The sequence below is a fragment of the Nomascus leucogenys genome, chromosome 13, assembly GCF_006542625.1.
Source record: "Nomascus leucogenys isolate Asia chromosome 13, Asia_NLE_v1, whole genome shotgun sequence".
Taxonomy (NCBI): domain Eukaryota; kingdom Metazoa; phylum Chordata; class Mammalia; order Primates; family Hylobatidae; genus Nomascus; species Nomascus leucogenys.
Window position 1 is genome coordinate 89465220 of NC_044393.1, and position 27448 is coordinate 89492667.

At 46.0% G+C, this 27448-nt stretch overlaps 1 protein-coding gene across 4 annotated transcripts; it reads right to left on the reverse strand.

Annotated features, from left to right (window-relative positions):
• Window positions 1-446: 446 nt before the first annotated feature.
• MKRN1 (makorin ring finger protein 1) lies at window positions 447-27099 on the reverse strand. 4 transcript variants are annotated; one of them, XM_003270811.3, is made up of 8 exons: window positions 26692-27099; window positions 18983-19111; window positions 7132-7361; window positions 6410-6636; window positions 4046-4260; window positions 3175-3285; window positions 2482-2620; window positions 447-2117 (listed from the first exon to the last, which is right to left on the reverse strand). In XM_003270811.3, exons 1-8 carry the CDS (start codon window positions 26874-26876, stop codon window positions 1905-1907), a joined length of 1449 nt encoding a protein of 482 aa, XP_003270859.2. In that variant the 5' UTR covers window positions 26877-27099; the 3' UTR covers window positions 447-1904. The 4 variants fall into 4 exon arrangements, with proteins under 4 accessions (XP_003270859.2, XP_030681745.1, XP_030681744.1 ...); XM_030825885.1 differs by lacking the exon at window positions 26692-27099 and adding an exon at window positions 26135-26611; XM_030825884.1 differs by lacking the exon at window positions 26692-27099 and adding an exon at window positions 25916-25999.
• Between the last annotated feature and the right edge of the window lie 349 nt (window positions 27100-27448).

The window sequence follows — 27448 nt, forward strand, 5'->3', positions numbered from 1 at the left end:
GTGGAAAAAAGGTCACCTGAAGGTTTTCCATGGGAGTGGCAGAATGGTTCTTACGCACAAAAAATTCACAATAATTAAAACTCCTTAAAAATTCACAAAATAATTATGCAGAACAATAAGCTTTCAAAATACAATTATGTTATGACCTTCCCCCGTTATCTAAGGGCATGAAGCAAGTTCAACCACAAGTGCTTGGTAGCAGAAAACTGCTAGTGCCTTTTGCTCATCAGGCGGCCCAGCGTTAGTCTTGAACATTTTCAAGTACAAAATTGTCTGATGACCCCGGCTAGTTAAGGTTTCCTTTTCTCTCTCACACACATTTCTCAAAAGTACCTATCCTCATGAATATCTGACAAGGGACCGATCGAAGAGTCAGTGAAAGAAAAACATCATTATTCTTTGACATCGGCACATTTCAAAACAGCTCATGACACAGAACAGCCAACTTTTTTTTTTAATTGTTTTATTTGGGAAAAGTGCTTCTTACAAAAGGGCAGCTGCAAAATACAGAGACCTCTGCAACAATTATTTGTTTTTTCTTAAAGTGAAAGAATGGGTGGGATCCAAGGAATCAAAGCAGTAGATGGACAAACCAGGAGCATCCCCGAGTTATTTTCAGGAAACAGCAATAAAACACAAAGGTAAAATTTCCAATCAAGGAATTCTTCCAACAACTTAATTTTAGCTAGTCTCAGGGATTCCCAAGCCCTCCCCTTCGGTGGAAAAGTATGACTTATCACTGCAAACCCATTACTCCACCACAATAAACATCTTAGAACAGAGTTTTGAATCACATCTGTCTACCTGAAAGCTCAGGGGTGGAATGAGGCAAACACCCACAAAAACGAACACAAAAACCCGACAACAAAATGCTTCAAATGAGGACAAAGGTTTCTCAGAAAGTGCCTGTACTGAAAGGCTAGATCGTAAAACATTAAATACAACTGTGTATCCAAGACCCAGTTTGTGTTAATATATGGGATAACCAGGTAGTTTTAACCTCTATGGCTAACCCCATTTCTCTATTTATATAGACAGAGCTAGCACTGCTATATTGACAACTACCAATATACTGCTTTGCCCTTTAAGATCTATCTGCCACACAAGGCTTAAACCACTAAACCAGGTTTTTCTACTAAGGCTAAGAATACTGCATCTATGCAGGGATGAGAAGCTTATCACACACCCACACTCACACCATGTCAGCCCTTGGGAGTCAACTTCCAACTCTGCATTGATGTTATGCCTATCTTGTATATGTATTCTTTCTCAATTTTCCTATCATGCAAAACAGTAAAAATCTCAACACATTCACACCTGATTCTGGTTACCCAGTAGTATTACTTGTGTGCAATTAAACAAGAGACCAAAACCACAGAACAAGTGCACGTGGTAGGGATTACAGGGTAGGGAACAGATATAAAAACACAGATGTGCAGATTTCTCCAGAAACCTCAAGGATCCACACATCCCATGTCTGGGGCAGAGGGCTATTGGCCAGCTTAGGTCCCTTCACCCATCACTCCTATTCTTGGACCCCAAAGCAGGGCCACTGCTTTTACTTTTGAACCTGGGGTCCTCAAAATGAGCGTGTGAAAAGTCCATAAACGCAATCTGGTTGAAAACAGATGACGCAACACACCTACACTAACTGTCTGACAGTTAAATTCGTGTTACAAAAAACTAACTTTAAGATTTATTTTTGTAACTTTCTTCAACAGGGAAAACAACACACTCCTCAGGGAAAGGTGAGGGTTGAGAAGACAGGCCCTGGGTAAAAATTCTTAGGACAGCACCTGGAGTTGAGAGGCCTGCCTAGGAGAGAACACAGGCCCTGCCACACCACCACAGGGGACAGCTGCTGTCTGGGGTCAGCAGACCAGTTCACACGCCACGCAAGGTTGCTATAGATCCAAGTCATAAAAATCTTCCAGCTCATCATGAAACAAGTCCCACTCATCTTCAGAGTCTGTTAGTTCGTCGTCCCCACCTGCAGCCAAAAGCATAAGCAACATCTCGCCCAGCTCAAAGGTGACAACCTCTTCTTCATCGTTGTCAAAGGGGTTGCTGTTCTCTCTTTCCTCAATGAGTTCCCAGAAGTGGTTCCTTCGTTGGGCCTGTAAAAAACAAGGCCATGATAGGGATGGCACTGTCGAGCAGTATCTTCTATCCTGTTGTTTATAACGCAAAACGTCCAGCACACCAGAGGGCATGACGAACCAGACTTCTTAGTTAGGGTTTCCATTTACCACTTCCTCCCCTCTGGTTACTTGATGGAAATCGTTTAGGCTAGAGCTTTAACACACATTTTTTTTCCTTTCCTATCCCTCCCAGTTTTCTGAGGTTTGTTTCCTCCTTTAATACTCTACACTTTCGCTCCCAGACCTGAGCGTTAACGTTCTCCTTCCCCTACCCCAATATGTGCAGGACTCAACTGATACCTTGGAATTTCCCCTCCTTTAAAAAAACAGTGAGAGTTACCCGGTATCTGCTTGATGTTCCCACTTTCTGTCTCTGTGGCTCCTCTCTACGGCCATCAGGGTACGCATGCTTGTAAAAACAGTTCCCTCCAAATGGGCAGCTCCCACGTCCTTCATCAAAATACCTGCACGCCTTGTTGCTGGAAAGGAAAATATCGCAACCCTTATTCACAGTGGATTTCAGGTCTATATTTGACTATCATCCGGGGCTTCTTTAAACAGGTAGGGATAGAACCAGTATGTCAGCTTACAGCCCTCCCCAAGATGTGTTCTTATAAACATGTGTGTGCCAATGCAAGAAACACTAACTAGAAACCGGTAACTCTGTTCAAGTCTATGCTGGTTAATAGCTCTAGTACAAGCAGATGCCAGAGAGAAAATCTTCTAGAAAGCCAACACACGAGAACATAGGACAGCTATGACATGGATTCAGAATAAGGTAGAAGCCCAGTCGTGGGGCCGTACTTGTCAACAGTAGAGACCTCTTTATAACACAGTCCCCTGGCATAGACCCCAAGGACTGTGTTATAGCAAGATATATACTGGGTGTTATCAGGGTGACAAAATAAACTGTCCTGGGAAGTCAAAGAAGGGTAGGAAGGAGGTAGGAGTGTATAATGCAGCACCATTCTTTTCAAAGTGAACCCAAGCTCTGTTGGGCTCTTCGCTTGAGAAAAGGCTGCAGTGCTCATACCTCATTGCCTCCTTGTATTTCAGAATGAGTTTCTGCTTCTCTTCTTTCTCCTCCACCCAGTACTCACTTGGAATGACAAAGTTAGATGTGATCCGGCATTCTGGGCAGGACCTGGGAAACAATGAACAGGCTGCAATGCAAATTCCCCCTTTACAGGCCCACTCTTCAAGGACACACCCTGGTGTGTCACCTCCAGACTTAAAGACTTAACTGAAAGGCACGTGGGCATTTCCTGAAAGGGTTCCACCTACTGTCACACAACTGACCATTTCTTTCAAGCAAGACAACCTCCTTTATAAATCCAACTCAAGGGCTAGCCAGTTCTTTTTTTTTTTTTTTTTTTTTTTTGAAAAATATAACTTAGGTAAAAAACAAAAACAAAAGAAGACATTTCACACAGACTCCTTTTTCTTTCGTTTAAATAAATTTATTTCTTGTAGCTTTGCTCTGTTTAGATTATGTGGTTTTTGTTCAGTTATGAGAACAATCTTTAAAGGATGGTGGATTATTGGCTAGCTTAATGAATGGAATAGGAAAGTGGAAATGTAAAACGTCAAGAAACATACATTCAGAGCTAGATCAGTTTGTTCACTGAGCCTAAACTGGCTAATAATCCATTAAACACAATCTCCTCAGAAAAAGCACGAACATTCTAACTGATACACAGGGTTTCCTCATTCAAATAAAAGTAGATAGACCAACTAACCTAGAAGCTAGCTGAAATACAAAGAAGAAATCCCCATTAGAATATCCCAGTTTCAAGATAAAATGCATGCATTTAAATGCGGTCCATCTGGTTGAAAGTTGGCACAAGTTACTAAATTCTTCCCCAAAAGAGAAAGCACAAATGAAGACTGGGGAGGAGTCTCACTTTATGATCTTGCTCTCAAATTGCTTAGCACTCCTCCACTTGCGAATGCACTTGAGACAGTAGGTGTGGTTGCAGTTGGAGAGGATCCCGAAGCGGCGCTCGCTGGGGTTGGCTTTCTCATAGACCACCTCCATGCAGATCCCACACACCATGTCCTTGCTGCGCTGCACAGCAAATGAGAGCTCCATGTCCTTCTCATGGGCCTCAATGCACGACTAGAGAAGGTGGAGAGAGAACAAGTGCAATCGAGTCATTGAATCCTGAAAAACTTGAGCAACAGTTAATGATTCACAGTCAAAGAATCAAATAGTCAACTGAAAAAACAATGTTCCCAAGCTGACACGAACATTAGCTTTGCTGACAAGTAAACACAGGTGCGGTGTTTTTTGTTTTTTGTTTTTTTGCAGTGGTACTTAACAATACTAGAAAATCAAACTATGAGGACTCAACTTCGGGAACTGAAAAATTACCCAGTTTTCTCCGCCCTAAACCTGGAGCTCAACTACATTGAAGACAGTTTTCCATATTGTTTGTTATTTCTGGTTTCTACATGAGGTTAAGAATCTAGTTAAAACCTGTCGGAAAATAAGGGTGACAGGCACGTAACTCTCTTATGCCTTTAAAGAAAAACATCTTCATGGGGATTTTTCAACTACTCAGCTTGATAGCTTGATGCACACTTAGGTTAGGTTAGATCAGCCCACTTTGGGGCTACTATAAATAATGCTGCCAAGAAATTCATGTACCAATTTCTGTGTGGACATCATATTTTAACTTATAAAAAACATGATTATAGGAAACATAAAAATGCAGAAAACTCCCAGCACTTTGGAAGGCCAAGGTTGGGTGGATCACATGAGGCCTGGAGTTCGAGACCAGGCTGGTCAACATGGCGAAACCCCATCCCTACTAAAAATACAAAAATGAGCCAGACGTGGTGGTGCATGCCTGTAGTCCCAGCTATTCGGGAGGCTGAGGCAGGAGAATGGCTTGAACCAGGGAGGCAGAGGCTGCAGTGAGCTGAGACTGCGCTGCTACACTCCAGCCTGGGTGACAAAGCAAGACTCTGTCTCAAAAAAATAAAATAAACATAAAAATAAAAACACTGCAGAAAAGCAATGTCATCCATAAGCTCACATCATCACTAAACATGTCTTTTCCTAAACCTTTAAAAGAAAAAACATATATATCTATATATTCAGAGGTATGTTCTACTATCTCAATATATAGATATAACGTACAGAGATTTATCCTGCCTAAATTCACAAAAGTACGCTGATAAATTATGTCTACCTTATAACATGCCTCACCCCCTACAACCACATTTAAAAAGATGGAAAATTAAGAGATGGAAATGATTAGAAGCAAACTTTGCTCCAATAAAGTTTATAATACAATGTCTTCTGAACCTACCCTGGCTCCCATACATTGCTGCTGGAAATGTAAAATCCTGCAGCCACTGTGGAAAAGCATGGCAGTTCATCAAAACATAAAGCATAGAGTTCCTATGTAACCCAGCAATTCCACTCCTAGGTAACCGAAAACATATCTTCACAGAAAAACCTATATACAAATGTTCCTAGCAGCCTTATTCATAATAGCCAAAAACTGGAAATGATCTAAGTGTCCATCAACTCATGAATGGAAAAACAAATGTGATCTAGCCATACAAAGACAGTAATTCAGCCATCAAAACTAAGAACTGCTACACACAACCACACAGAGAACCTTGAAAGCACTATGTTAAGTGAAAGAAGCCAGTCACAAAGGACCACATTACAGGATTCCATTTACATGAAATGTCCACAATAGGCCAATCCAGAGACAAAGCAGATTGTTATTGCCAGGAGCTGGAGGAAGGGTGGAATAGAGTGACTGCTAATGGGTGTAGGATGATCGAAGTATCCTAAAATTAGTAAAATGGTAATGGTTGCACATCTCTGTAAATATAGTAAAAACCAATGAAATGTGCATTTTCAAAAGATTAAATATATTCAATGTGAATCTCAGAAACATTATTTTTTAAAAGAGGAAAAAAATGTTAGAAGTCCATAGTCTGAGGTTCTGGAAGTATGACTTCTTTTTTTCTTTTGCCTCAGCCAACTGGGCTCGAGCGATCCTCTTGCCTGAGCCTAACAAGTAGCTGGGACTACAGACACATGCCTCCATGCCCAGTTAATTTTGTTCACTGGAAATATGACTTCTTGATAAAGCATCCAAGAAGCCCAAGAAAGGAAAACTTCCCTACTCACTGATAACCATTCAATTCATCAAATGTTTCTCTGAAATAAACCCACAATGCTGTGAAAGGGCAAATAATGATTCTCACATCTAACAACACACACAGTCTCCCTAAAGACTTACTTTGATATGCTGTGATCTCTGGGCAGCATCCATCGGATGCAGGACCTGCAGCCCACACATGTCACAAGAATCTCCGTGGAGATACACACAGTTCTCCCCGTACCGGCACTCTCCCACTGCAGCATAGGGGCACAGCTGCTTCTTTGTCTCCACGGCGGTTTGCTCTTTCTCTGATTCTTCCTTGGTCACTGAGCCCTGCAGGGGTGCTTCAGTGCAGGAAGGCGCAGCTGAAAATGTGTAAGAGGGTGGTAAAGGTCCAAATGGATAAGGCATGAACTATAAGAGAACTGAGAATCTAACTGCAAAAAAATGAAAATAAAACTGCAATGAAATACCAAAACAGTCTACTGAACTGATTTCTTCACTTGAAAGAAAGGAATTTTTTCTACCGCTGGTATTTCCAAGATTAGACTTGTAAAAAACAAAACAAAACAAAACAAACATTGCTTCTTTATCTATGTCTTGGGTAACTGAAATTTAATTTCAAAAAGTACTCATTAAAGACAGGATTCAGTTTTTCAAAACATTCTGAATTCATTTCACTGGGATTCAAAGTTTCCTGCACTCTATCTGTAAATCTTAGGTAATCCAAATTAAAGTACTGTACTAAGATTAAACTAAAAAAGGAATAGAAGCAGAAAGGGGAAAGCTGTCAAAACTAAGCAAATGGATGAACTGCTATGCAGCCCTCTAACTCTTATTTTCTTCTTCAGAATACTTACTACGGCCACAGTAGGGTTGCCCAGGAACAAACTCAATAGCATTCACCCAGTCCTCTGAACCTGCTCCTACAGTTGCAAAGTTTGAATTTCTTGACTCAGCTTCGCCTGTATTCATTTCAACAAGTGGTCCAGCTATCGATGAGAGACTTGAGGAAGCAGCAAGGGATGACTTTGTAGTTAGCTCTGTAGCAGCTGCTTCTTCCTGTTTCAATGGCTTGCTATGTTCATATCTAAGAAAAAATTCCAAAGTAAGCAGTTGGCTGGGCGTGGTGGCTCATGCCTGTAATCCCAGCAGTTTGGGAAGCCGAGGTGGGTGGATCACCAGAAAGGTTGGGAGTTCGAGACCAGCCTGGCCAACGTGGTGAAACCCCATCGCTACTAAAAATGCAAAAATTAGCTGGGCATGGTGGCGCGCCTGTAATCCCAACTACTCAGGAGGCTGAGGTAGGAGAATCACTTGAACCCAGGAGACAGAGGTTGTGGTGAGCCGAGATCATGCCACTGTACTCCAGCCTGGGAGACAGAGTGAGACTCTGTCTCAAAAAAAACAAAACAACAACAAAAAAAGTAAGCACTCACTGCCTAACTTCATGTATACCTTTTTCTTTTCTTTTTTTTTTTTTTGAGATGGAGTCTTGCTCTGTCGTCCAGATTGGAGTGCAAGTGGTGTGATCTCGGCTCACTACAAACTCTGCCTCCTGGGTTCATGTGATTCTCCTGCCTCAGCCTCCCAAGTAGCTGGGATTACAAGCACCAGCCACCAAGGCTGGCTAATTTTTGTATCTTTAGTGGAGATGCCATTTGGCCAGGGTGATCTCGAACTCCTGACCTCAGATGATCCACCCGCCTCGGGCCTCCCAAAGTGCTGGGGTTACAGGTGTGAGCTACCACGTCCGGCCACATATTCCTAATACATTCCTTGGATTCTCTTTGAGCATCCATGTGCCTATATTTGTGAGTGCAGAGAGAAGCCTATCATTCTGCATGTTTAGTTATACCACGTGTGATGCCGAGACTGCTGGTCCAGAGACCATACTTTTGAGTAGCAAGGCAATAGACTAGGGATCACCAAAGTTTAAAGCATCAAATACACAAATATTTTAGGCTTTGTAGGTCGTACAATCAACATCACAACTACAACTATTCAACTCTGAAATTGCAGTGCAAAAGCAGGTGTAGGCACTATTTAAATGAATGTGTAACTGTTCCAATCAAACTTGATTTATGACAACAGTCTTTGGCCAGATTTGGCCTGTAGGCCCATACCCCTGGCTATAACCACTTATTACTTCACATTCCACTCTAATTAGGAGTTTCAGATAGTTGACAGTCTAGTTTCCATGGTAACTGCCAGAAACCCTGCAGGCAAAACTGACTGATTTCAAAGCAAAGCTGACACAAACAAAGTCAACAAGCAGACACGTGGAACGTTTTACCAACACATCAAATAAAATGCTGTCACTATTAAAAGGTAGAGACAATATTTATACAATACACAATATGTACATTCTTTTTCTAAATCCATCCATTCACTATTTCCCCTTCCAAAGTTTCCACCTATGCATTCTCTCCTTTTCATCCGTAAACATTAAATCACCACCATCTCCAAATACATGGGGAAAAAACATCTATTTCCTTCAAGAACCATCTTTCTGGCCTGGTGCAGTGGCTCACATCTGTCATCCCAACACTTTGGAAGTCCAAGGAGGCCAGATCACTTAAGGCCAGGAGTGTAAGACCAGCCTGGCGAAACCTGGTCTCTACTAAAAACAAAAAATTATCCGAGCATGGTGGTACACATCTGTAATACCAGCTACTCAGGAGAGGCTGAGGCATGACAATTGTTTAAACATGGGAGGTGGAGGTGCAGTGAGCCAAGATCAGGCCACTGCATTCCAGCCTGGGCAAACAGAGTGAGACTCGGTCTCAAAAAAAAAAAAAAAAAAAAAAAAAGGCAAAGCAAAGCAATCAGCATCTTTCTGCCTGAGAAAATTCTCACAGTTCTTGCTGGGTGTGGTGGCTCAGGCCTGTAATCCCAGCACTTTGGGAGGCCGAGGCGGGTGGATCACCTGAGGTCGAGTTTGAGACCAGCCTGGAGAAACCCCGTCTCTACTAAAAATACAAAATTAGCCAGGCATGGTGGCGCATGCTTGTAATCCCAGCTACTTGGGAGGCTGACGCAGGAGAATCACTTGAACCTGGGAGGTGGAGGTTGCAGTGAGCCAAGATGGTGCCATTGTACTCCAGCCTGGGCAACAAGAACAAAACTCCGTCTCAAAAGAAAAGAAAAGAAAATTATCACAATTCTTTTAGCATTTTACACTAAGAAACTGACTGATTTTCAGAGTCTCACTCTATTTCCTAGGCTGGAGTGCAGTAGTGTGACCTCAGCTCACTGCAGCCTCGACCTCCTGGGCTCAAGCAATCCCTCTGCCTTAGCCTCCTGAGTAACTGGGACGACAGGTGTGTGCCACAATGCTTGGCTAACTGTTTTTATTTTTTGTAGAGACAAGGTTTCCCTCTGTTATCCAGGCTGGTCTCCAACTCCTGGGCTCAAGCAAGCCTCCTGCCTTAGCCTCCCAAAGTGATAGGCATGAGCCACCACGCCCGGCACACTGAGTTTTATTCAGATGCTACGTATTAATTATGTATGTAGTAAATTTAACCATGCTATATAATTTATAGTTTGTTATCAAGTGGTTCTTATAATGAAACATTACTAACCTTGGGTCATCTGTGTTATAGGTGCCTATGTTTATACCCCAAAATAAAGTAAAATCTGACTAAAGGCTCTACTCCAGCTTATGGCAAACATTTTACTGAGCTGGTCTTTAATCATTGTATTATTACCTCAAACATTCATATTCTAGCACTCTGGTAGTCTGGGGTGGGTGGATTGCCTGAGCTCAGGGGTTAGAGACAAGCCTGGGCAACATGGCAAAACTCCATCTCTACTAAAAATAAAAAAATTGGGCAGGGCGCAGTGGCTCACACCTGTAATCTTAGCACTTTGGGAGGCCGAGGCGGGTGGATCACGAGGTCAGGAGATCGAGACCATCCTGGCTAACACGGTGAAACCCCGTCTCTACTAAAAACTATAAAAAAATTAGCCGGGTGTGGTGGTGTGCGCCTGTAATCCCACCTACTTGGGACGCTGAGGCACAAGAATCACTTGGACCCAGGAGGTGGATGTTGCAGTGAGCCCAAGAACGCACCAGTGCACTCCACTCTGGGTGACAGAGCTAGACTCCAACTCAGAACCAATAAAGGCTATGCCCAGTGGCTCATGCCTGTAATCCCAGCACTCTGGGAGGCCAAGGCGGGTGAATCACTTGAGGTCATGAGTTTGAGACCAGCCTGGCCAACAAGGTGAAACCACATCTCCAAAGACATTCATATTCCTCCTCTTAAGCCTTAGGTAAACTACCTCACCTTGCAGCAAAAGTAAGCTGAGTATCCTGCTATCATCTGCAAAAACCCAATGCATTGTTCTACAGAGTGGAATCCTATAAGCTGAAGGATAAGGGGAAGAAACTATCATGAATATACTCTTTCATTTGCACTCATGAACTGTGGGGAAGTATTCTATCATTTTAGAGATGACCTCACTGTCCTACTAAGTGATGGTTCTAGGTCTAATGCAACTCTAAAGCTGCTCTATACAGTACAGCCAACCACTGCCCATATCTAGCTCTTCAGACTTACATAAAATTTTAAACTCAGTTCTTCAGTCCTTCCCTAGCTATATCTGCAAGTGTTCAAAAGCTACATGGAGCTAGAAGCTACCATTAGATTAGATAGCAACATAAAGAACATTTCCAGTACTGCACGAAGTTCTACTGGATGGCAGTATTCTGAAATGTTAGAGCAGCAAGTATCCTTAGAAATCCAGCCCAAAGCCTCACTCTTCATTTTATTTTTGTTTTGTTTTTTGAGACAGTCTCACTCTGTCACCTGGCTAGACTGTAGTGGTGCCATCTCAGCTCACCGGCTTCAAGTGATTCTCCTGCCTCAGCCTCCCAAGTAGCTGGGACTGCAGGTGCGGCACCACCAAGCCCACCTAATTTTTGTATTTTTAGTAGAGACGGGGTTTCAGCATGTTGGCCAGGCTAGTCTTTGAACTCCTAACCTCAAGCAATTCACTGGCCTCAGCCTCCCAAAGTGCTGGGATTACAGACATGAGCCACCACGCCCAGGCCCAAAGCCTTACTTTTCAGATTAAGTAACTCCCTTGGAGCCAAGCTTCATGGCTCCAGCCTATAATCCCAGCTAGTTAGGAGGCTGAGGTGGGAGGATTACTTGAGCCCAGTAATTTGAGGCTACAGTGAGCCATGATCACACCACTGCACTCCAGCCTGGATGACAGAGCAAGACTATCCTGTCCCTTAAAAAACAAAACCAGCCAGGCACGGTGGCTCACACCTGCAATCCCAGCACTTTGGGAGGCCAAGGCCGGCAATCACCTGAGGTCAGGTGTTCGAGATCAGCCTGATCAACATGGAGAAACCCCGTGTCTACTAAAAATGCAAAAAAATTAGCCGGGCATGGTGGTGCGTGCCTGTAATCTCAGCTACTCAGGAGGCTGAGGCAGGAGAATCGCTTGAACCTGGGAGGCAGAGGTTGCAGTGAGCCAAGATCGCGCCATTGCACTCCAGCCTGGGCAACAAGAGTGAAACTCGGTCTCAAACAAACAAACAAAACAAAACTCCCTGGTTTAAAAGATAATTAAAAAAAAATTAATTATTTCTACATGCTTTATATCTTTTGTTTTCTTTGAGACAGGGTCTCACTCTGTCTCCCAGACTGGAGTGCAGTGGCACAATCACAATTCACTGCACCCTTAACCTCCCTGGGCTCAGGTGATCTTCCCACCTCAGCCTCCCCAGCAGCTGGGACTACAGGTACACACCACCACACCCAGCTAATTTTTATTTTGTAGGTACGTGGTTTTGCCATGTTGCCCAAGTTGGTCTCCTTGGCTCAAGCGATCTGCCCCGCTCAGCCTAGTACAAATGTCTAAGAAAGTTTAATCAATTTTTCTGTCTCTGTAAGAGAAGACAACCCCTTCCCTGGCTGGTTTACAACTCCCACCCCATTGCTTCTGTGGCCTTTAGTATTTTAAAGTATCGGATTCTTCAGTTGGTCCAAAAGTCAAAACTCCTTCAAACAAGAAGTCAACCAAGCCAGGCCAAACACAGTAGTTCACACCTGTAATCCCCAGCACTTTGGGAGGCCAAGGCAGGCAGATTACTTGAGGGCAGGAGTTCAAGACCAGCCTGGCCAACATAGTGAAACCCGGTCTCTAGTAAAAATGCAAAATTTAGCCAGGCGTGGTGGCACATGCCTGTAATCCCACCTATTCGGGAGGCTAAGGTGGGAGGTGGAGGTTGTGACATTGCGCCACTGCACTCTAGTCTGGGCGACAGAGCACAACTCTGTCTTAAAAAAAAAAAGAAAGAAGTCAACCAAGCCAATATTGCCCCTTTCCCCAGAGGGTGTCCAGAAACAAAGACTGGGACTTCTAATGGCATTCTGGGAAAATACTAGATATCTGCAATATGCAAAACAGTCCCGAGCAACAAAGAACTGGCCTCACTAAACAACAGGACCACCATTACGAAACATTGATGCAGAAAATCCTCTCAACTGTTGGGGCTATGATGCTATCCTTCATTATCAACGATCTACTCCCTCTATGAAGAGAGAAATCCCTGGGCTTTGAGCAAGTTACATAAAGGGATCCCAACACTAAGAGTAAGAGGTAGGTGGCCGGGGCCTGGCGCGGTGGCTCATGCTTGTAATCCCAGCACTTTGGGAGGCCGAGGCGGGCGGATCACGAGGTCAGGAGATCAAGACCACGGTGAAACCCTGTTGTCTACTAAAAAAAATACAAAAAATTAGCCGGGCGCAGTGGCGGGTGCCTGTAGTCCCAGCTACTCGGAGAGGCTGAGGCAGGAGAATGGCATGAACCCGGGAGGCGGAGCTTGCAGTGAGCTGAGATTGCGCCACTGCACTCCAGCCTGGGCGACAGAGCAAGACTCCGTCTCAAAAAAAAAAAAAAAAAAAAAAAAAAAAAAGGTAGGTGGCCGGGCGTGGTGGCTCACGCCTGTAATCCCAGCCCTTTGGGTGGCCGAGGTGGGCGGATCATGAGGTCAGAAGATCGAGACCATCCTGGCCAACAAGGTGAAACCTTGTCTTTACTAAAATACAAAAAAATTAGCTGGGCGTGGTGTTGCGCGCCTGTAGTCCCAGCTACTCAGGAGGCTGAGGCACCGGAATCGCCTGGACCCAGGAGGTGGACATTGCAGTGAGCCGAGATCACGCCACTGCACTCCAGCCTGGTGACAGAGCGAGACTCAGTCTCCAAAAAAAAAAAAAAAGAATAAGAAGTAGGTTGAAGTTCCTAGATATAATTTTAATAGGAAAACAAGCAGTCATAGAGCAAGCCTCTCTTTAAGATTCCTTCTTTAGCTAGTCCACAATCAACCTTTTAATAATCACCTATATCAGCCTGTACTCAACAATTATCACCAAACTTTCAAGTAGACTACTATAGTTTCTCTACTTCCTTTCACTTTATGCTAAGAGATCTAAATCCAGCTCAATTCTGTCTCATCCTCTAAAGAGTTCTAGAAAAGAGGCAGCTACATCCTTATTAAAAAGAAAATTAAGAGGCCAGGCCCAGTAGGCTTACACCTGTGATTCCAGCATATTGGGAGACAAAGGTGGGAGCATCAGTTGAGGCTGGGAGTTTGAGACCAACCTAGGTGAGATAGGGAGACCCTGTCTCTACAAACAAAATAAAAAAAACTTGGCTGGAGGTGGTGGTTGCAGTGAGTCGTGTTCACACCACTGCACTCTAACCTGAGCAAGAGGGCAAGACCAGATCTCAAAACAAAGAAAGAAACAAAAAACCAATTAAGGTTTCTTTCAACTTTTGTTTTTTTTTGAGACAGAGTTTCGCTCTTGTTGCCCAGGCTGGACTGCAATGGCACGATCTTGGCTCACCGCAACATCCACCTCCCGGGTTCAAGTGATTCTCCTGCCTCAGCTTCCAGAGTAGCTGGGATTACAGGCATGTGCGACCATGCTTGGGTAATTTTGTATTTTTGGTAGAGATGGGGTTTTCCACACGTCAGGCTGATCTCAAACTCCCGACCTCAGGTAATCCTCCTGTCTCAGCCTCCCAAAGTACTGGGATTACAGGCATGAGCCACCATGCCCAGCCGTCCCCTCCCCCACTTTCTTTTAAGATGAAGTCTCACTCTTTGCCCAGGCTGGAGTACAGTGGCACAATCAAGGTTCACCGCAAACTCCACCTTCCCGGGTTCAAGTGATTCTCCCACCTCAGCCTCCCAAGTACCTGGGATTACTGACACGTGCCACCATGCCCAACTAATTTTTGTATTTTCAGTAGAGACGGGGTTTAACAATGTTGGCCAGGCTGGTCTTGAAATCCTGACCTCAAGTGATCCGCCTGCCTCAGCCTCCCAAAGTGTAGGGATGACAGGTGTGAGCCATTGTGCCCAGTCCCTTTCATCTTTGAGCCATTTGCATCTGCCTCAACATCAGAGGCTCACCAAAATAGGGAACCTACCTAATTTCCTCTGGTCTCAAACTATTTGGGGCGGGCAAAGTTGTCTGAAAAATAAGCTGGTTAATATGCAGAACCCAGGCAGGGGGCCGTGGCTCACGCCTGTAATCCCAGCACTCTGGGAGGCTGAGGCGGGCAATCACCTGAGGCCAGGAGTTCAAGACCAGCCTGACCAACATGGAGAAACCCCGCCTCTACTAAAAATACAAAATTAGCCGGGCATGGTGGCACATGCCTGTAATCCCAGCTACTTGGGAGGCTGAGGCAGGAGAATCGCTTGAACCCGGGAGGTGGAGGTTGCGGTGAGCCGGGATCATGCCATTGCACTCCAGAGCCTGGGCAACAAGAGTGAAACTCTGTCTCAAAAAAAAAATAAAAATGAAAAATAAATGCAGAGGCTTAGCACAGATTTCTTCAATTTAACCTTCATTTTTTTCATTCACTCCATCTACAGTCCATTCAGATGAGCACTTCTTCTGAAATAAGGACCAACTGCTAATTATCTATAGCTTTCTGATTTTATCTCTCAGTCTATTCTCATCCCTCTGCTTGGAAGGTTGGATTCCTCACTCTCATCAATATTCAACTCCTCCTGCCCCAGTCACGGTTGGCAGTAACTCTCAAAAGACTAGAACCTAGTTCAAGGAACACAACTCCCTTACAATTAGCCTCAATACCTGCGAAGACTATACCACTACAAAGATTCGTCCATTCATCATTGTAGCGTGAAGTTCTCACAACTTTTTCTGCCTTTTATATTGGGACTGCAAAAGACATGCCTGGTGGAGAGGCCAGGTGCGGTGGCTCATGGCTGTAATCCCAGCACTTTGGGAGGCTCAGGCGGGTGGATTACCTGAGGTCAGGAGTTTGAGACCAGCCTGGCCAACATGGTGAAACCCTATCTCTACTAAAAATGCAAAAATTAGCTAGGCGTGGTGGCACATGCCTGTAATCCCAGCTACTCGGGAGGTTGAGGCAGAAGAATTGCTTGAACCAGGGAGTCGGAGGTTGCAGTGAGTTGAGATCATGCCACAGCACTCCAGCCTGGCGACAGACTGAGACCCTGTCTCACAAAAAAAAAAAAAAAAAAAAAACATGCCTGGTAGAGAGTTTGAGAATAATATCATTGTGTCATTTCCCCCCTTTTTCAGCAATACTGCAATGACAAATTAGCAGAGGGCAAAATGAATAACAACTAAACAAAGTTTCCATGAGATCAACTTCTGAACTTCTACAGTCTTCTGAAAAAGATCTTCTCCTTCCCCCCATTCTTACTAGACTCTCTAATAAGATGTAGGATGACTTAACATTAATATCCCACCCCATCAATAATGTCAGGTTCTGAACTCTATTTGAACCCAGTGGCTCACGCTACATTTTCTGATAATGACATTAAAATTGGCTATGATGCCAGGCACAGTGGCTCACGCCGGTAATCCCAGCACTTTGGGAGGCCGAGGCGGGCGGATCACGAGGTCAGGAGATCGAGACCATCCTGGCTAACACAGTGAAACCCCGTCTCTACTAAAAATACAAAAAATTAGCCAGGCGTGGTGGCGGGCGCCTGTAGTCCCAGCTACTCAGGAGGCTGAGGCAGGAGAATGGCGTGAACCCGGGAGGCGGAGCTTGCAGTGAGCTGAGATCGCACCACTGCACTCCAGCCTGGGCGACAGCGAGACTCCGTCTCAAAAAAAAAAAAAAAAAAAAAAATTGACTATGACACTGTCAAAAGTCTTACCGAGGGTAGTGATTTAAACTACATCCAAAACTCTTTGACATGCCTCCTTTCAAAAGGTAGAGCCCAATCCTCTCCCTTTACATGTGGGCTGGACTTAGTAACTTAGTCCAGAATCAGCGGAAGTAACAGTACATGACTTCTGACACTAGGTCATAAAAGGCATTGTGGCTTCTCCTTGCCTCCTCTGTTAAATTGCTTGCTCTGGGGAAAGCTAGCTGCCAAGCTGCAAGGACACTAAAGCATCCCTATGAAAAGGCCCATGAGGGCCAGGCAGGATGGCTCACGCCTGTAATCCCAGCACTTTGGGAGGCAAAGGCAAGTGGACTGCCTGAGCTCAGGAGTTTGAGACCAGCCTGGCCAACATGGTGAAACCCTGTCTCTACTAAAAATACAAAAGTTAGTGGGGTGTGGGCTGGGTGCGGTGGCTCATGCCTATAATCCCAGCACTTTGGGAGGCTGGTGTGGGCTGGTCAGGAGATTGAGACCATCCTTTCAACAAGGTGAAACCCCGTCTCTACTAAAAATACAAAAATTAGCTGGGCGTGGCGGTGCATGCCTGTAATCCCAGCTACTCGGGAGGCTGAGGCAGGAGAATGGCGTGAACCCGGGAGGCGGAGCTTGCAGTGAGCTTGCAGTGAGCTGAGGCTGCGCGCCACTGAACTCCAGCCTGGCAACAGAGCTAGGCTCTGTCTCAAAAAAAAAAAAATTAGCCCGGTGTGGTGGTGCATACTTGTAATCCTAGCTACTCTGGAGGCCGAGGCAGGAGAATCTCTTGAACGCGGGAGGGAGAGGTTGCAGTGAGCTGAGATCATGCCACTGCACTCCAGCCTGAGTGACAAGCAAAATTCTGTCTCGGAAAAAAAAAAGAAAGAAAAGGCCACGTGGTGAGAAACTAAAGTCTCCTGCCAACAGTCATGAGAGTAAGACCTCTTAAAAACAATACTGGGCCAGGCACCATGGCTCACGGCTATAATCCCAGCACTTTGGGAAGCCAAACCGCGTGGATCACCTGAGGTCAGGAGTTCAAGACCAGCCTGGCCAACATGGTGAAACTCCGTCTCTACTAAAAATACAAAAATTAGCTAGGTGTGGTGGTGGGCGCCTGTAATCCCAGCTACTCTGGAAGATGAGGCAGGAGAATCGCTTGAACCCAGGAGGCGGAGGTTGCAGTGAGCCGAAATCGCGCCATTGCACTCCAGCCTGGGCGACAAGAGCAAGACTCCATCTTAAACAAAACAAACAAAAAAAACAAAACAAACAAAAAACAATCCTGGCTGGGCACTGTAGCTCACACCTGTAATCCCAGCACTTTGGGAGGCCAAGGTGGGCAGATCACTTGAGGTCAGGAGTTCGAGACTAGCCTGGCCAACATGATGAAACCCTGTCTCTACCAAAAATATAAAAAATTAGGCAGGCATAGTGGCACGCAGATGTAATCCCATCTACTCGGGAAACTGAGGCAGAAGAATTGCTTGAATCTGGGAGGCAGAGGTTGCAGTGAGCCGAGATCTTGCCACTGCACTCCAGCCTGGGCGACAGAGGGACGAGACTCCGTCTCACACACACAAAAAATATCCTGGAGTCCCCATCAAGTCTTCAGATGACTTGCTAAAATTTTTACTGCCATCTCATAAGAGTCTCTGAGCTAGAACCATCCAGCTAAGGTACTCACAGAATCCGGAACCCCAGAAACTGAGATAATAAATGTTCACTGTTTTAACCTACTAAATTTGGGGATGGGCCAGGTTCTGTGGCGCATGCCTGTAATCCCAACACTTTTCGGAGGCCAAGGCAGGAAGATTGCTTGAGCCCAGGAATCTGAGACTAGCCTACGTAACATATTAGGACCCCATCTCTACAAAAAACCAAATAAATGAGGTGGTGCATCCTGTGGTCCCAGCTACTTGGGAGGCTGAGATGAGAGGATCATTTCAGCCTGGTAAGTTGAGGCTGCAGTGAGAAGTGACCACACCACTGCACTCCAGCCTGGGCAACACAGTAAGACCCTGCCTCAAAAAAATAAATAATAAATAAATTTGAGGGTTACTTGTTTAACATCCATAGATAATACACCGAGTCATTTCTGAACTAGGAAGACAGAAAAGCCCTACCCAATTTTTTTTTAAGGTGGAGTCTCGCTGTGTTGCCCAGGCTCGAGTGCAGTAGCAGGCTCTTGATTCAGTGCAACCTCCACCTCCCGGGTTCATGCAATTCTCCTGCTTCAGCCTCCAAAGTAGCTGGGATTACAGACGCATACCACCATGCCCAGCTAATTTTTCTATATTTTGTAGACATGAAGTCTCACTAGGTTACCCAGGCTGGTCTCAAACTTCCAAGCTCAAGCAATCCCCCTACCTCAGCCTCCCGAAGTGCTGGGATTATAGGCCTGAGCCACTGCCCAGCCAAGAGTCATTTTCAAAGCATTATTTTTAATCAGTGACATATAAAGCGATCAGAAGTATGTCTTCTACATTTTTCCTCCAACCTACCCCTTAACAAATTTATAAACAAATTCTTACCTGCAGCGGTCTCCATAAATACAGTACCCTCGCTGAAAATACTTGCACACTACACTATACGGACTGTCAGAGAGGTCATGCGAGTAGCGACAGTTGTCTCCTTCCTTACAAACCCCATGCATAAAATACCTGTGAGACAAAGGACCACAAAACTAGATTAAAACCAATCCTTGAAAATATTAAAACCAATCAGTATTCATGACTAATATATTCAACCAGCAAATACATAAACATACGAAATAAACACAAAGAAAGGGCCAGGCACAGTGGCTCATGCCTGTAATCCCAGTACCTTTGGGAGGTTAAGGTGAGTGGCTCACCTGAGGTCAGGGGTTCGAGACCAGCGGTTCGAGACCAGCCTGGGCAACATGGTGAAACCCTGTCTCTACTAAAAATACAAAATTTGGCTGGTGTGGTGGCACACGTGTTAATCCCAGCTACTCGGGAGGCTGAGGCAGGAGAATTGCTTACACCTGGGAGGCTGAGGTTTCAGTGAGCCGAGATCGCACCATTGCACTCCAGCCTGGGAGACAGAGCAAGACTCCATTTCAAAAAAAAAAAAGGTGGTGATAAGAAAACAGGAGTAAAGCAAGTGTATTAGTCCGTTTTTGCATTGTGTTTTTGCATTGTAGCTGGGACTACAGGTGCCGCCACCATGCCCAGCTAATTTTTTGTATTTTTAGTAGAGACAGAGCTTCACCGTGTTAGCCAGGATGGTCTCGATCTCCTGACCTTGTGATCCGCCCACCTCGGCCTACCAAAGTGCTGAGATTACAAGCGTGAGCCACCAAGCCTGGCCTTTGTTTTTGCATTGTTACAACGAACTATTTTGACACTCCACCCTGGGTGATGGAGTACGACTACGACTCTGTCTCAAAAAATATATAATAATAATAAGCCTTAGATTATGAAAACAGTGTAACTTACATACCAAAAAGAAAAAAAAGGGCCGGGCGTGGTGGTGGCTCATGCCTGTAATCCCAGCACCTTCGGAGGCCGAGGCGGATGGATCACGAGGTCAGGAGATCAAGACCATCCTGGCTAATAGGGTGAAACCCTATCTCTATTAAAAATACAAAAAACTGCTGGGCGCGGTGGCTCACGCCTGTAATCCCAGCACTTTGGGAGGCCGAGACGGGCGGATCACGAGGTCAGGAGATCAAGACCACCCTGGCTAACACGGGGAAACCCCGTCTCTACTAAAAATACAAAAAAATTAGCCGGGCGCGGTGGCAGGCGCCTGTAGTCCCAGCTACTCGGGAGGCTGAGGCAGGAGAATGGCGTGAACCCAGGAGGCGGAGCTTGCAGTGAGCCGAGGTCGCGCCACTGCACTCCAGCCTGGGCGACAGAGCGAGACTCCGTCTCAGAAAAAAAAAAAAAAAAAAAAAATTAGCTGGGCATGATGGCAGGCACCTGTAATCCCAACTACTCGGGAGGTTGAGGCAGTGGAACCGCTTGAACCCGAGAAGCAGGGATTGCAGTGAGCCGAGATCGCGCCACTGAGCCACTGCACTCCAGCCTGGACGACAGAGACTCCAGCTCAAAAAAAAAAAGAAAGAAAAAAGAGATAGTCTATGTCAAAGAATTTCTCCTGGCCGGGCGCAGTGGCTCACGCTTGTAATCCCAGCACTTTGGGAGGCCGAGGCGGGTGGATCACGACGTCAGGAGATCGAGACCACGGTGAAACCCCGTCTCTACTAAAAATACAAAAAATTAGCCAGGCGTGGTGGCGGGCGCCTGTAGTCCCAGCTACTCGGAGAGGCTGAGGCAGGAGAATGGCGTGACCCCAGGAGGCGGAGCTTGCAGTGAGCTGAGATCGCGCCACTGCACTCCAGCCTGGGTGCCTGAGCAAGACTCCGTCTCAAAAAAAAAGAATTTCTCCTCCAAACAAAAACCAATGAATATAAGTATATGTCTTGTTTTTAAATGATACCACCAAAAAAAAAAAAAAAAAAACATCATCCAGATTCACCTTAATGTCACTACCCAAGTTGAGTTTGCCTTCGGTGAAAACCTGGGCCATATATTATTTCTAAAGTTCCTTCCACTGTGCAGACTCTGTCTCCATGAGACACTGTGCAGTAATAAAGACAAAATTTACTAGCATCCCCCTACTGCTGTGCCTCTGAGAAACCTAATAGTGGCCCCCAACATAGAGAACAAGAAACTGCCAAGTTATCCTGTAAGGGGTACAAGAGAACCAAACAGCACCCTCAGAGTAACTCTAGGCATCTTAACAACCTCTTTAGGAATTTCTATAAATTACAGAATAGACACCGCATTTAATCTTAATCAATTCATCTGCAGTGACATTTCTTACTTTTGACATTTAACTTTTAATGAGTATACCGTTTATCAAACTAGATTATAAATTCCTGATGGATTATTCCCCCTTTTTATCTCCAACTATCTGTGCACATAATATACACTTGTTAGAAAAAGGTAGAAGGCCGGGTGCGGTGGCTCACGCCTGTAATCCCAGCACTTTGGGAGGCCAAGGAGGGTGGATCAGCTGAGGTTGGGAGTTCGAGACCAGCCTGACCAACATGGTGAAAGCCGTACCTACTAAAAATACAAAATTAGCCGAGTGTGGTGGTACAAGCCTGTAATCCCAACTACTCCGGAGGCTGAGAGGAAAATCACTGGAACCCAGGAGGCAGCGATTGCACCGAGCCAAGATTGCATCACTGCACTCTAGCCTGGGCAACAACAGCGAAACTCTGTCTCAAAAAAAAAAATAAAGAAACAATAAAAGGCTGTAGGGTGGGCCCAGTGACTCACACCTACAATCCCAGCACTTTGGGAGGTGGAGGCAGGTGGATCACCTGAGGTCAGGTTTTCAAAACCAGCCTGGCCAACATGGTGAAACCCCCTATCTACTAAAAATACAAAAATTAGGCCAGGCGCGGTGGCTCACGCGGTCAGGAGATCGAGACCATCCTGGCTAACACGGTGAAACCCTGTCTCTACTAAAAATACAAAAAAAACAAAAAATTAGCCAGGCATGGTGGCACGCACCTGCAGTCCCAGCTACTCGTGAGGCTGAGGCAGAATTGCTTGAACTTGCAGTGGGTGGGGGGGCCCAGAGGTTGCAGTGAACCAGGATCGCGCCACTAAGACTCCATCTCAAATAAAATAAAAGGCTGTAGAAGACAGCTAGATGTGATGGTGAATCATGGTACCGATAGCAAATTAATTTTTCTTTCCCAGCTGCATAACCTTTTTAATACCATCTAAATATTTATTACTTATTTCCTCTCACAACCACTATGTAGTTTCCAAGTAATAAATTTCACTATGGACATCACAGCACTCAGATAAAGAATTTCTAGAAGGATTTCCTTCTTTTTTTTTTTTTGAGATGAAGTCTCACTCTGTCACCCAGGCTGGAGTGCAGTGGCACAATCTTGGCTCACTGCAACCTCTGCCTCCTGGGATCAAGCGATTCTCCCACCTCAACCTCCAGAGTGGCTGGGATTACAGGTGCCCGCCATCACGCCCAGCTAATTTTTGTATTTTTAGTAGAGATGGGGTTTCATCATGTTGGCCAGGCTGGTCTCGAACTCCTGACCTCAAGTGATCCACCTGCCTTGGCCTCCCAAAGTGCTAGAATTATAGGCGTGCGCCACCACGCCCAGCTGATTTTTAAGTTACATTAACCACATTTTTAAAAACTTTTGAAGCCAGGAACGGGGGCTCATGCCTGTAATCCCAGGACTTCAGGAGGCCGAGGTGGGTGGATCACCTGAGGTCAGGAGTTCAAGACCAGCCTGGGCAACATGGTGAAACCCCCATCTCTACTAAACATACAAATAATTAGCTGGGCGTGATGGCACGCGTCTGTAATCCCAGCTCCTCGGGAGGCTGAGGCACCAGAACTGCTTGAACCCAGGAGGCAGAGGTTGTAGTGAGCCGAAATCATGCCACTGCACTCCAGCCTGGGCGACACAGAGAGACTCCGTCTCAAAACACAAAACAAAACAAAAAACCCGACAACTTTCAAGGCCAAGCATGGTGGCTCACACCTGTAATCTCAGCACTTTGGGAGGCCGAGGCAGGTGAAACACTTGAGTTTAGGAGTTCAAGACCAGCCTAGGCAACAGGGTGAAACCCAGTCTCTACCAAAAATGCAAAAATATTAGCCTGGGGTGGTGGCACATGCCTGTAATTCCAGCTACTGGGGAGGTTCAAGCAGGAGGATTGCTTGAGCCTGGGAGGTGGAGGCTGCAATGAGCCAAGACACTGCCACTGCACTCCAGCCTAGGAGACAGAGCAAGACCCTATCTCAAAAAATAAAAGTAAATAAAAATAAAAATCAAGGAAAGAGTTTTTTGAAAAATCGAAAATTAAACACTTGTTTTTTGTGTATTATTTCAACTACCAGAACACTCATCTACCATTATAGAAGCACTCTAATAAAGAGGGGTCTAAATTCAAATTACAACTTCTCTTTAAGTATTAACTGTTCTAACCTCACATACTCAAGGTAACTCAAGGTAGCAGTTGCAATGAGCATTTCTGTTTCTTAGTATTCCTCTAATAAAAGATATGAAAAACAGCCTGGTGGTGGCAGCATAACACAGTTTCTGACGAAAGGTATTCTTAGGTAAAACACAATGAAAACCCCAGGAGAAACATTAGAAAAAATGTAACCAGTAAGAAAATACAGGTGATCCCAAGCAATTAAAAACATTCTAATCAAAACTTCTAACTTAAGAGGATTACACCCTAAGTGAAGAAAATAGCTTTAGTCAAATTCCTAGATACAGGAGTGATGTGCTATAGGGAGAAATCCGCACCAACACTAAAACACACCTCTACCTGATTCTTCAGCGGATGTTTACCTAGCAAACATATTGAAAATGTTTATTTATAATACAGTATATACATCTGCACTCTCTTGAACACCTAATATTGTGTCTCCCACTGCTGGCGTGCAATGTTTACTTACTGAATGATTGAATAAGGTAGTTTCAGAAAAATATACATGTGGCTGGGCGTAATCCCAGCTACTCAGGAGGCTGAGGCAAGAGAATCGCTTGAACTCAGGAGGCGGAGGGTGCAGTGGGCTGAGATCTCGCCACTGCACTCCAGCCTGGGCAACAGAGAGACACTCCGTCTCAAAAAAAAGGGAGATACACATGTGTTCTGTTAAGTATTTTGTCTTTGGTAATTTACACGTTTGTTTTTTTTTTTTAATGAAAGCAGAGGAATCTTACACAGTTCCTGTTAAAGTGGGTAATTCTAGATATATGACTTTATCAACATCACTCAAGCATTTACTGAGTATCTGCTCTATGCCAGGAACTGAGGAAAGAAAGCCCTGCAGATAAAATGGGGCCCCTACTCTTCTCAGAGAGCTCAAAGTGTATGATAAAGATCATAGACCGGGTGTGGTGGCTCACGCCTCTAATCCCAGCACTTTGGGAGGCCGAGGCCGGCAGATCACCTGAGGTCGGGAGTTCAAGACCAGCCTGACCATCATGGAGAAAGCCCGTCTCTACTAAAAATACAAAATTAGCCGGGTGGGCGTGGTGGTGCATGCCTGTAATCCCAGCTACTAAGGCATCTGTAGTGCCAGAGACTGAGGCAGGAGAATCAATTAAACCTGGGAGGCGAGAGTTGTGGTGAGTAGAGATCACACTATTGCACTCCAACCTGGGAAACGAGAGGGAAACTCTGTCTCAAAAAAAAAAAAAAGATGACAGTTGACATTCCTCTATCTAAAGGAGAAAATAGTTTTAAGTAAGAGATCATGTTGGTACCTAGAACAACCGAAAACAATGTCAAACACTAAAACCCCAGACCTATCAAGGAATCTGCACAACAACAACAAAAAAACTGTCTCAAGCAAAAGCTATACAAAAAAACCCCAAAAACTAGTAAATCTAAGCTCTTTCTTTTCTTTTTTCTTCTGACAGAGTTTCACTTTCGCCCAGGCTGGAGTGAAGTGGTGTGATATCGGCTCACCGCAGCCTCTGCCTCCTGGGTTCAAGCAACTCCCTGCCTCAGCCTCCGGAGTAGCTGCCACCACGCCCGGCTAATGTTTTTTGTATTTTTAGTAGAGACAGGGTTTCACCATCTTGGCCAGGGTGGTCTTGAGTTCCTGACCTCGTGATCCACCTGCCTTGGCCTCCCAAAGTGCTGGGATTACAGGTGTGAGCCACCGTGCCCGGCCTAATTTTTGTATTCTTAGTAGAAACAGGGTTTCACCAGGTTGGCCAGGCTGGTCTCGAACTCCTGACATCAGGCGATCTGCCCGCCTCAGCCTCCCAAAACGCTGGGATTACAGGCGTGAGCCACCATGCCGGCCTAGCCACCCCGACAGGCCGGTTTCAATTTTTAAAAGAGATAACTAGCATGTATAGATCAACTGTAGCATTGTAAAAGGGAAACAGACATTCAAATAATTTGCTCCATGAGTAGAAACTTTAAAGTCATCATTCCTGGCAATATTCCACTTTTACAATCCACCGATGAATAAGACAAGTGACCTGAAATTGCGTTTATGCTTTCTACATCCCATTATGTAAAACAATTAAACTTATCCTTCACACCTTAAATGTATCATTATCAAAGGCTGAGAGACCTTCGAAGGTCGCCAGGACAAATGTATCACATCAGACTGGGAAGATTTCAAATTTCACCCTTAATACTACAAGTTCTAATTAGGAATCATTTTTACATACTTGCATATAAATTATACCACCCAGGTGAAAACCGGCATTTCAGCTGATTTATTCAACTGATAGAAAAAGAAAAGCTTACAGTCGCTACTGATCACTATTTAAAAACCGGAATATAAAAAATGTACAATTAAATGCCCTCTTCTGCGTAGAGCTAGGTAGTTTTTTACAAGCATACACATCCATACAACCGCCATCCCTTTATTTTTCTAATATTTTCGTCTCGCTTATCAAACCAAAACCAAACCTCTCTCTTCCGGGAGCGAAGAGCCCTTTCACTCCCTTCAGAAAATGCGTAAATTTCAAAAGAGGAACACAGCGCTGGGGGAGGGTAATAATCTGCTGCTCAAAAAAACCGCGGGTGGAGAAGACGACCCCGGCCCCCGAACGCCTGCTTCTAAGACAAAGCTCAGCACCGCCAACCTCGACAAACATACAAAGAAGAAATACAAAAGCTTCTTCTCACAGTTGGGCGGAGGATGGGGGGCGGAGGGACGTGAAAAGACGTTACAAACGGATGGTACGGAAAGAGGGCCGGGAGCCAGGCAAGCTCGCTGGGGACCCTCGGCGGGGTGTCTAGGCCCGGAGAGGATCGCTGGGAGACTGGCCTGAAGTGACCACCTCCCGAGCCCCAGGAACCGGAGGCAGCGGCGAGGGCATCCTTCCAGCGGCAGGGGAGGAGCCGGCCCACCTCTCCCCGATGCGCTTGCAGCCAGCTCAGGCAGAGCTCAGGGAAGGGTAAGCGGCGGTGCAGCCCCGCGGCTCCGCAGCAATCGCGCACCGCCAGGCCTCCGCGGACAGCGCTGAAGGCTCCGCGGCCCAGCGGGGGTTGACGCAGTGACTGTGGGAACCCGGCGGCGGAGGCGGCAGCGGGGGCCGCGAGGGCTGAAGAGGTCGAGACAACGCCGGTCCCCGCCCTCCCGCGCCTCTAGCCGCACGCCGGCCGCCCTCCTCCCTCCCGCGCCGCAGGCTTGGCCCGCGGCCCCCTCCCCGCGCCCGGCGCTCCGCCGCGTAACGTCCTACCTGCAGGTGACCTGTTTAGTCCAGCCGCCGCCGCTGCCGTCGCTGCCGCCGCCGCCTCCACCCGCCCCCAGGGACGGGGCGGTGACTGTGGGGATCGGGGTGGGGGAGGCTCCTGCCGCCGCCGCCGCTGCAGCTCCTGCTCCTGATGTTGTGGCTGTTGTTCCGGGAGCTGCAGCCTCCGCCATTACTGTTTATCCCACACAGCAGAGGCCCCGGAACTTCCGGGATCACATAGTTCCGGTCCGGCTGCGGAGAGAACGGCGAGGCCAGGCGAGGGGAGGGGAAGGACACTGAGGCACCCGCTCGGTCCCCGCCTGCTACGCGTCGCGTCTCTGAGAGCTCTCGCCACTTCAACTGCGGGCCCAGAGCGTGCGCGCCCGCGGCCCGCCCACGGCGCCGCTGATTGGTGGAGGGGACGTCTCCTCCAGAAAGGGGTGGGGCTAACGGGGGTCTGTACAGGTGTGTCCTGGGCTCGAAACCCCGGCGACGAAAGTCCGCAGTTAGCGGCTTTTTTCCTAGCAGAGGCTGAATATAGTGGAGCTGGGGCTGGGGACTAGGGACTTGGAGTCGGAAGACCTGGGTTTGAATCTGCACTTTCCCATTTCTCTAGTAATATTTGAGCTAGGAACTTGTTCTGAGCCTCCGTTTCAGCCTCTCTAGAATAAGGATGACAGCAGACCCACATATGGTTGCTGTGAGGATTACATGATGTCCTTAGAAATCACTGAGCTTAGCGCCTGGTACATGGTAAACACTT

Excerpts from the sequence above, each read along its gene's own strand:
- MKRN1 (XM_003270811.3), bottom strand. The coding sequence starts at position 26,876 with ATGGCGGAGGCTGCAGCTCCCGGAACAACAGCCACAACATCAGGAGCA. Across the intron at positions 3,286-4,045 it reads TTTGAGAGCAAGATCATAAA|GTCCTGCCCAGAATGCCGGA; the intron begins GTGAGACTCCTC and ends ATTGTTTCCCAG. Across the intron at positions 2,118-2,481 it reads GAACATCAAGCAGATACCGG|GCCCAACGAAGGAACCACTT; the intron begins GTAACTCTCACT and ends TGTTTTTTACAG.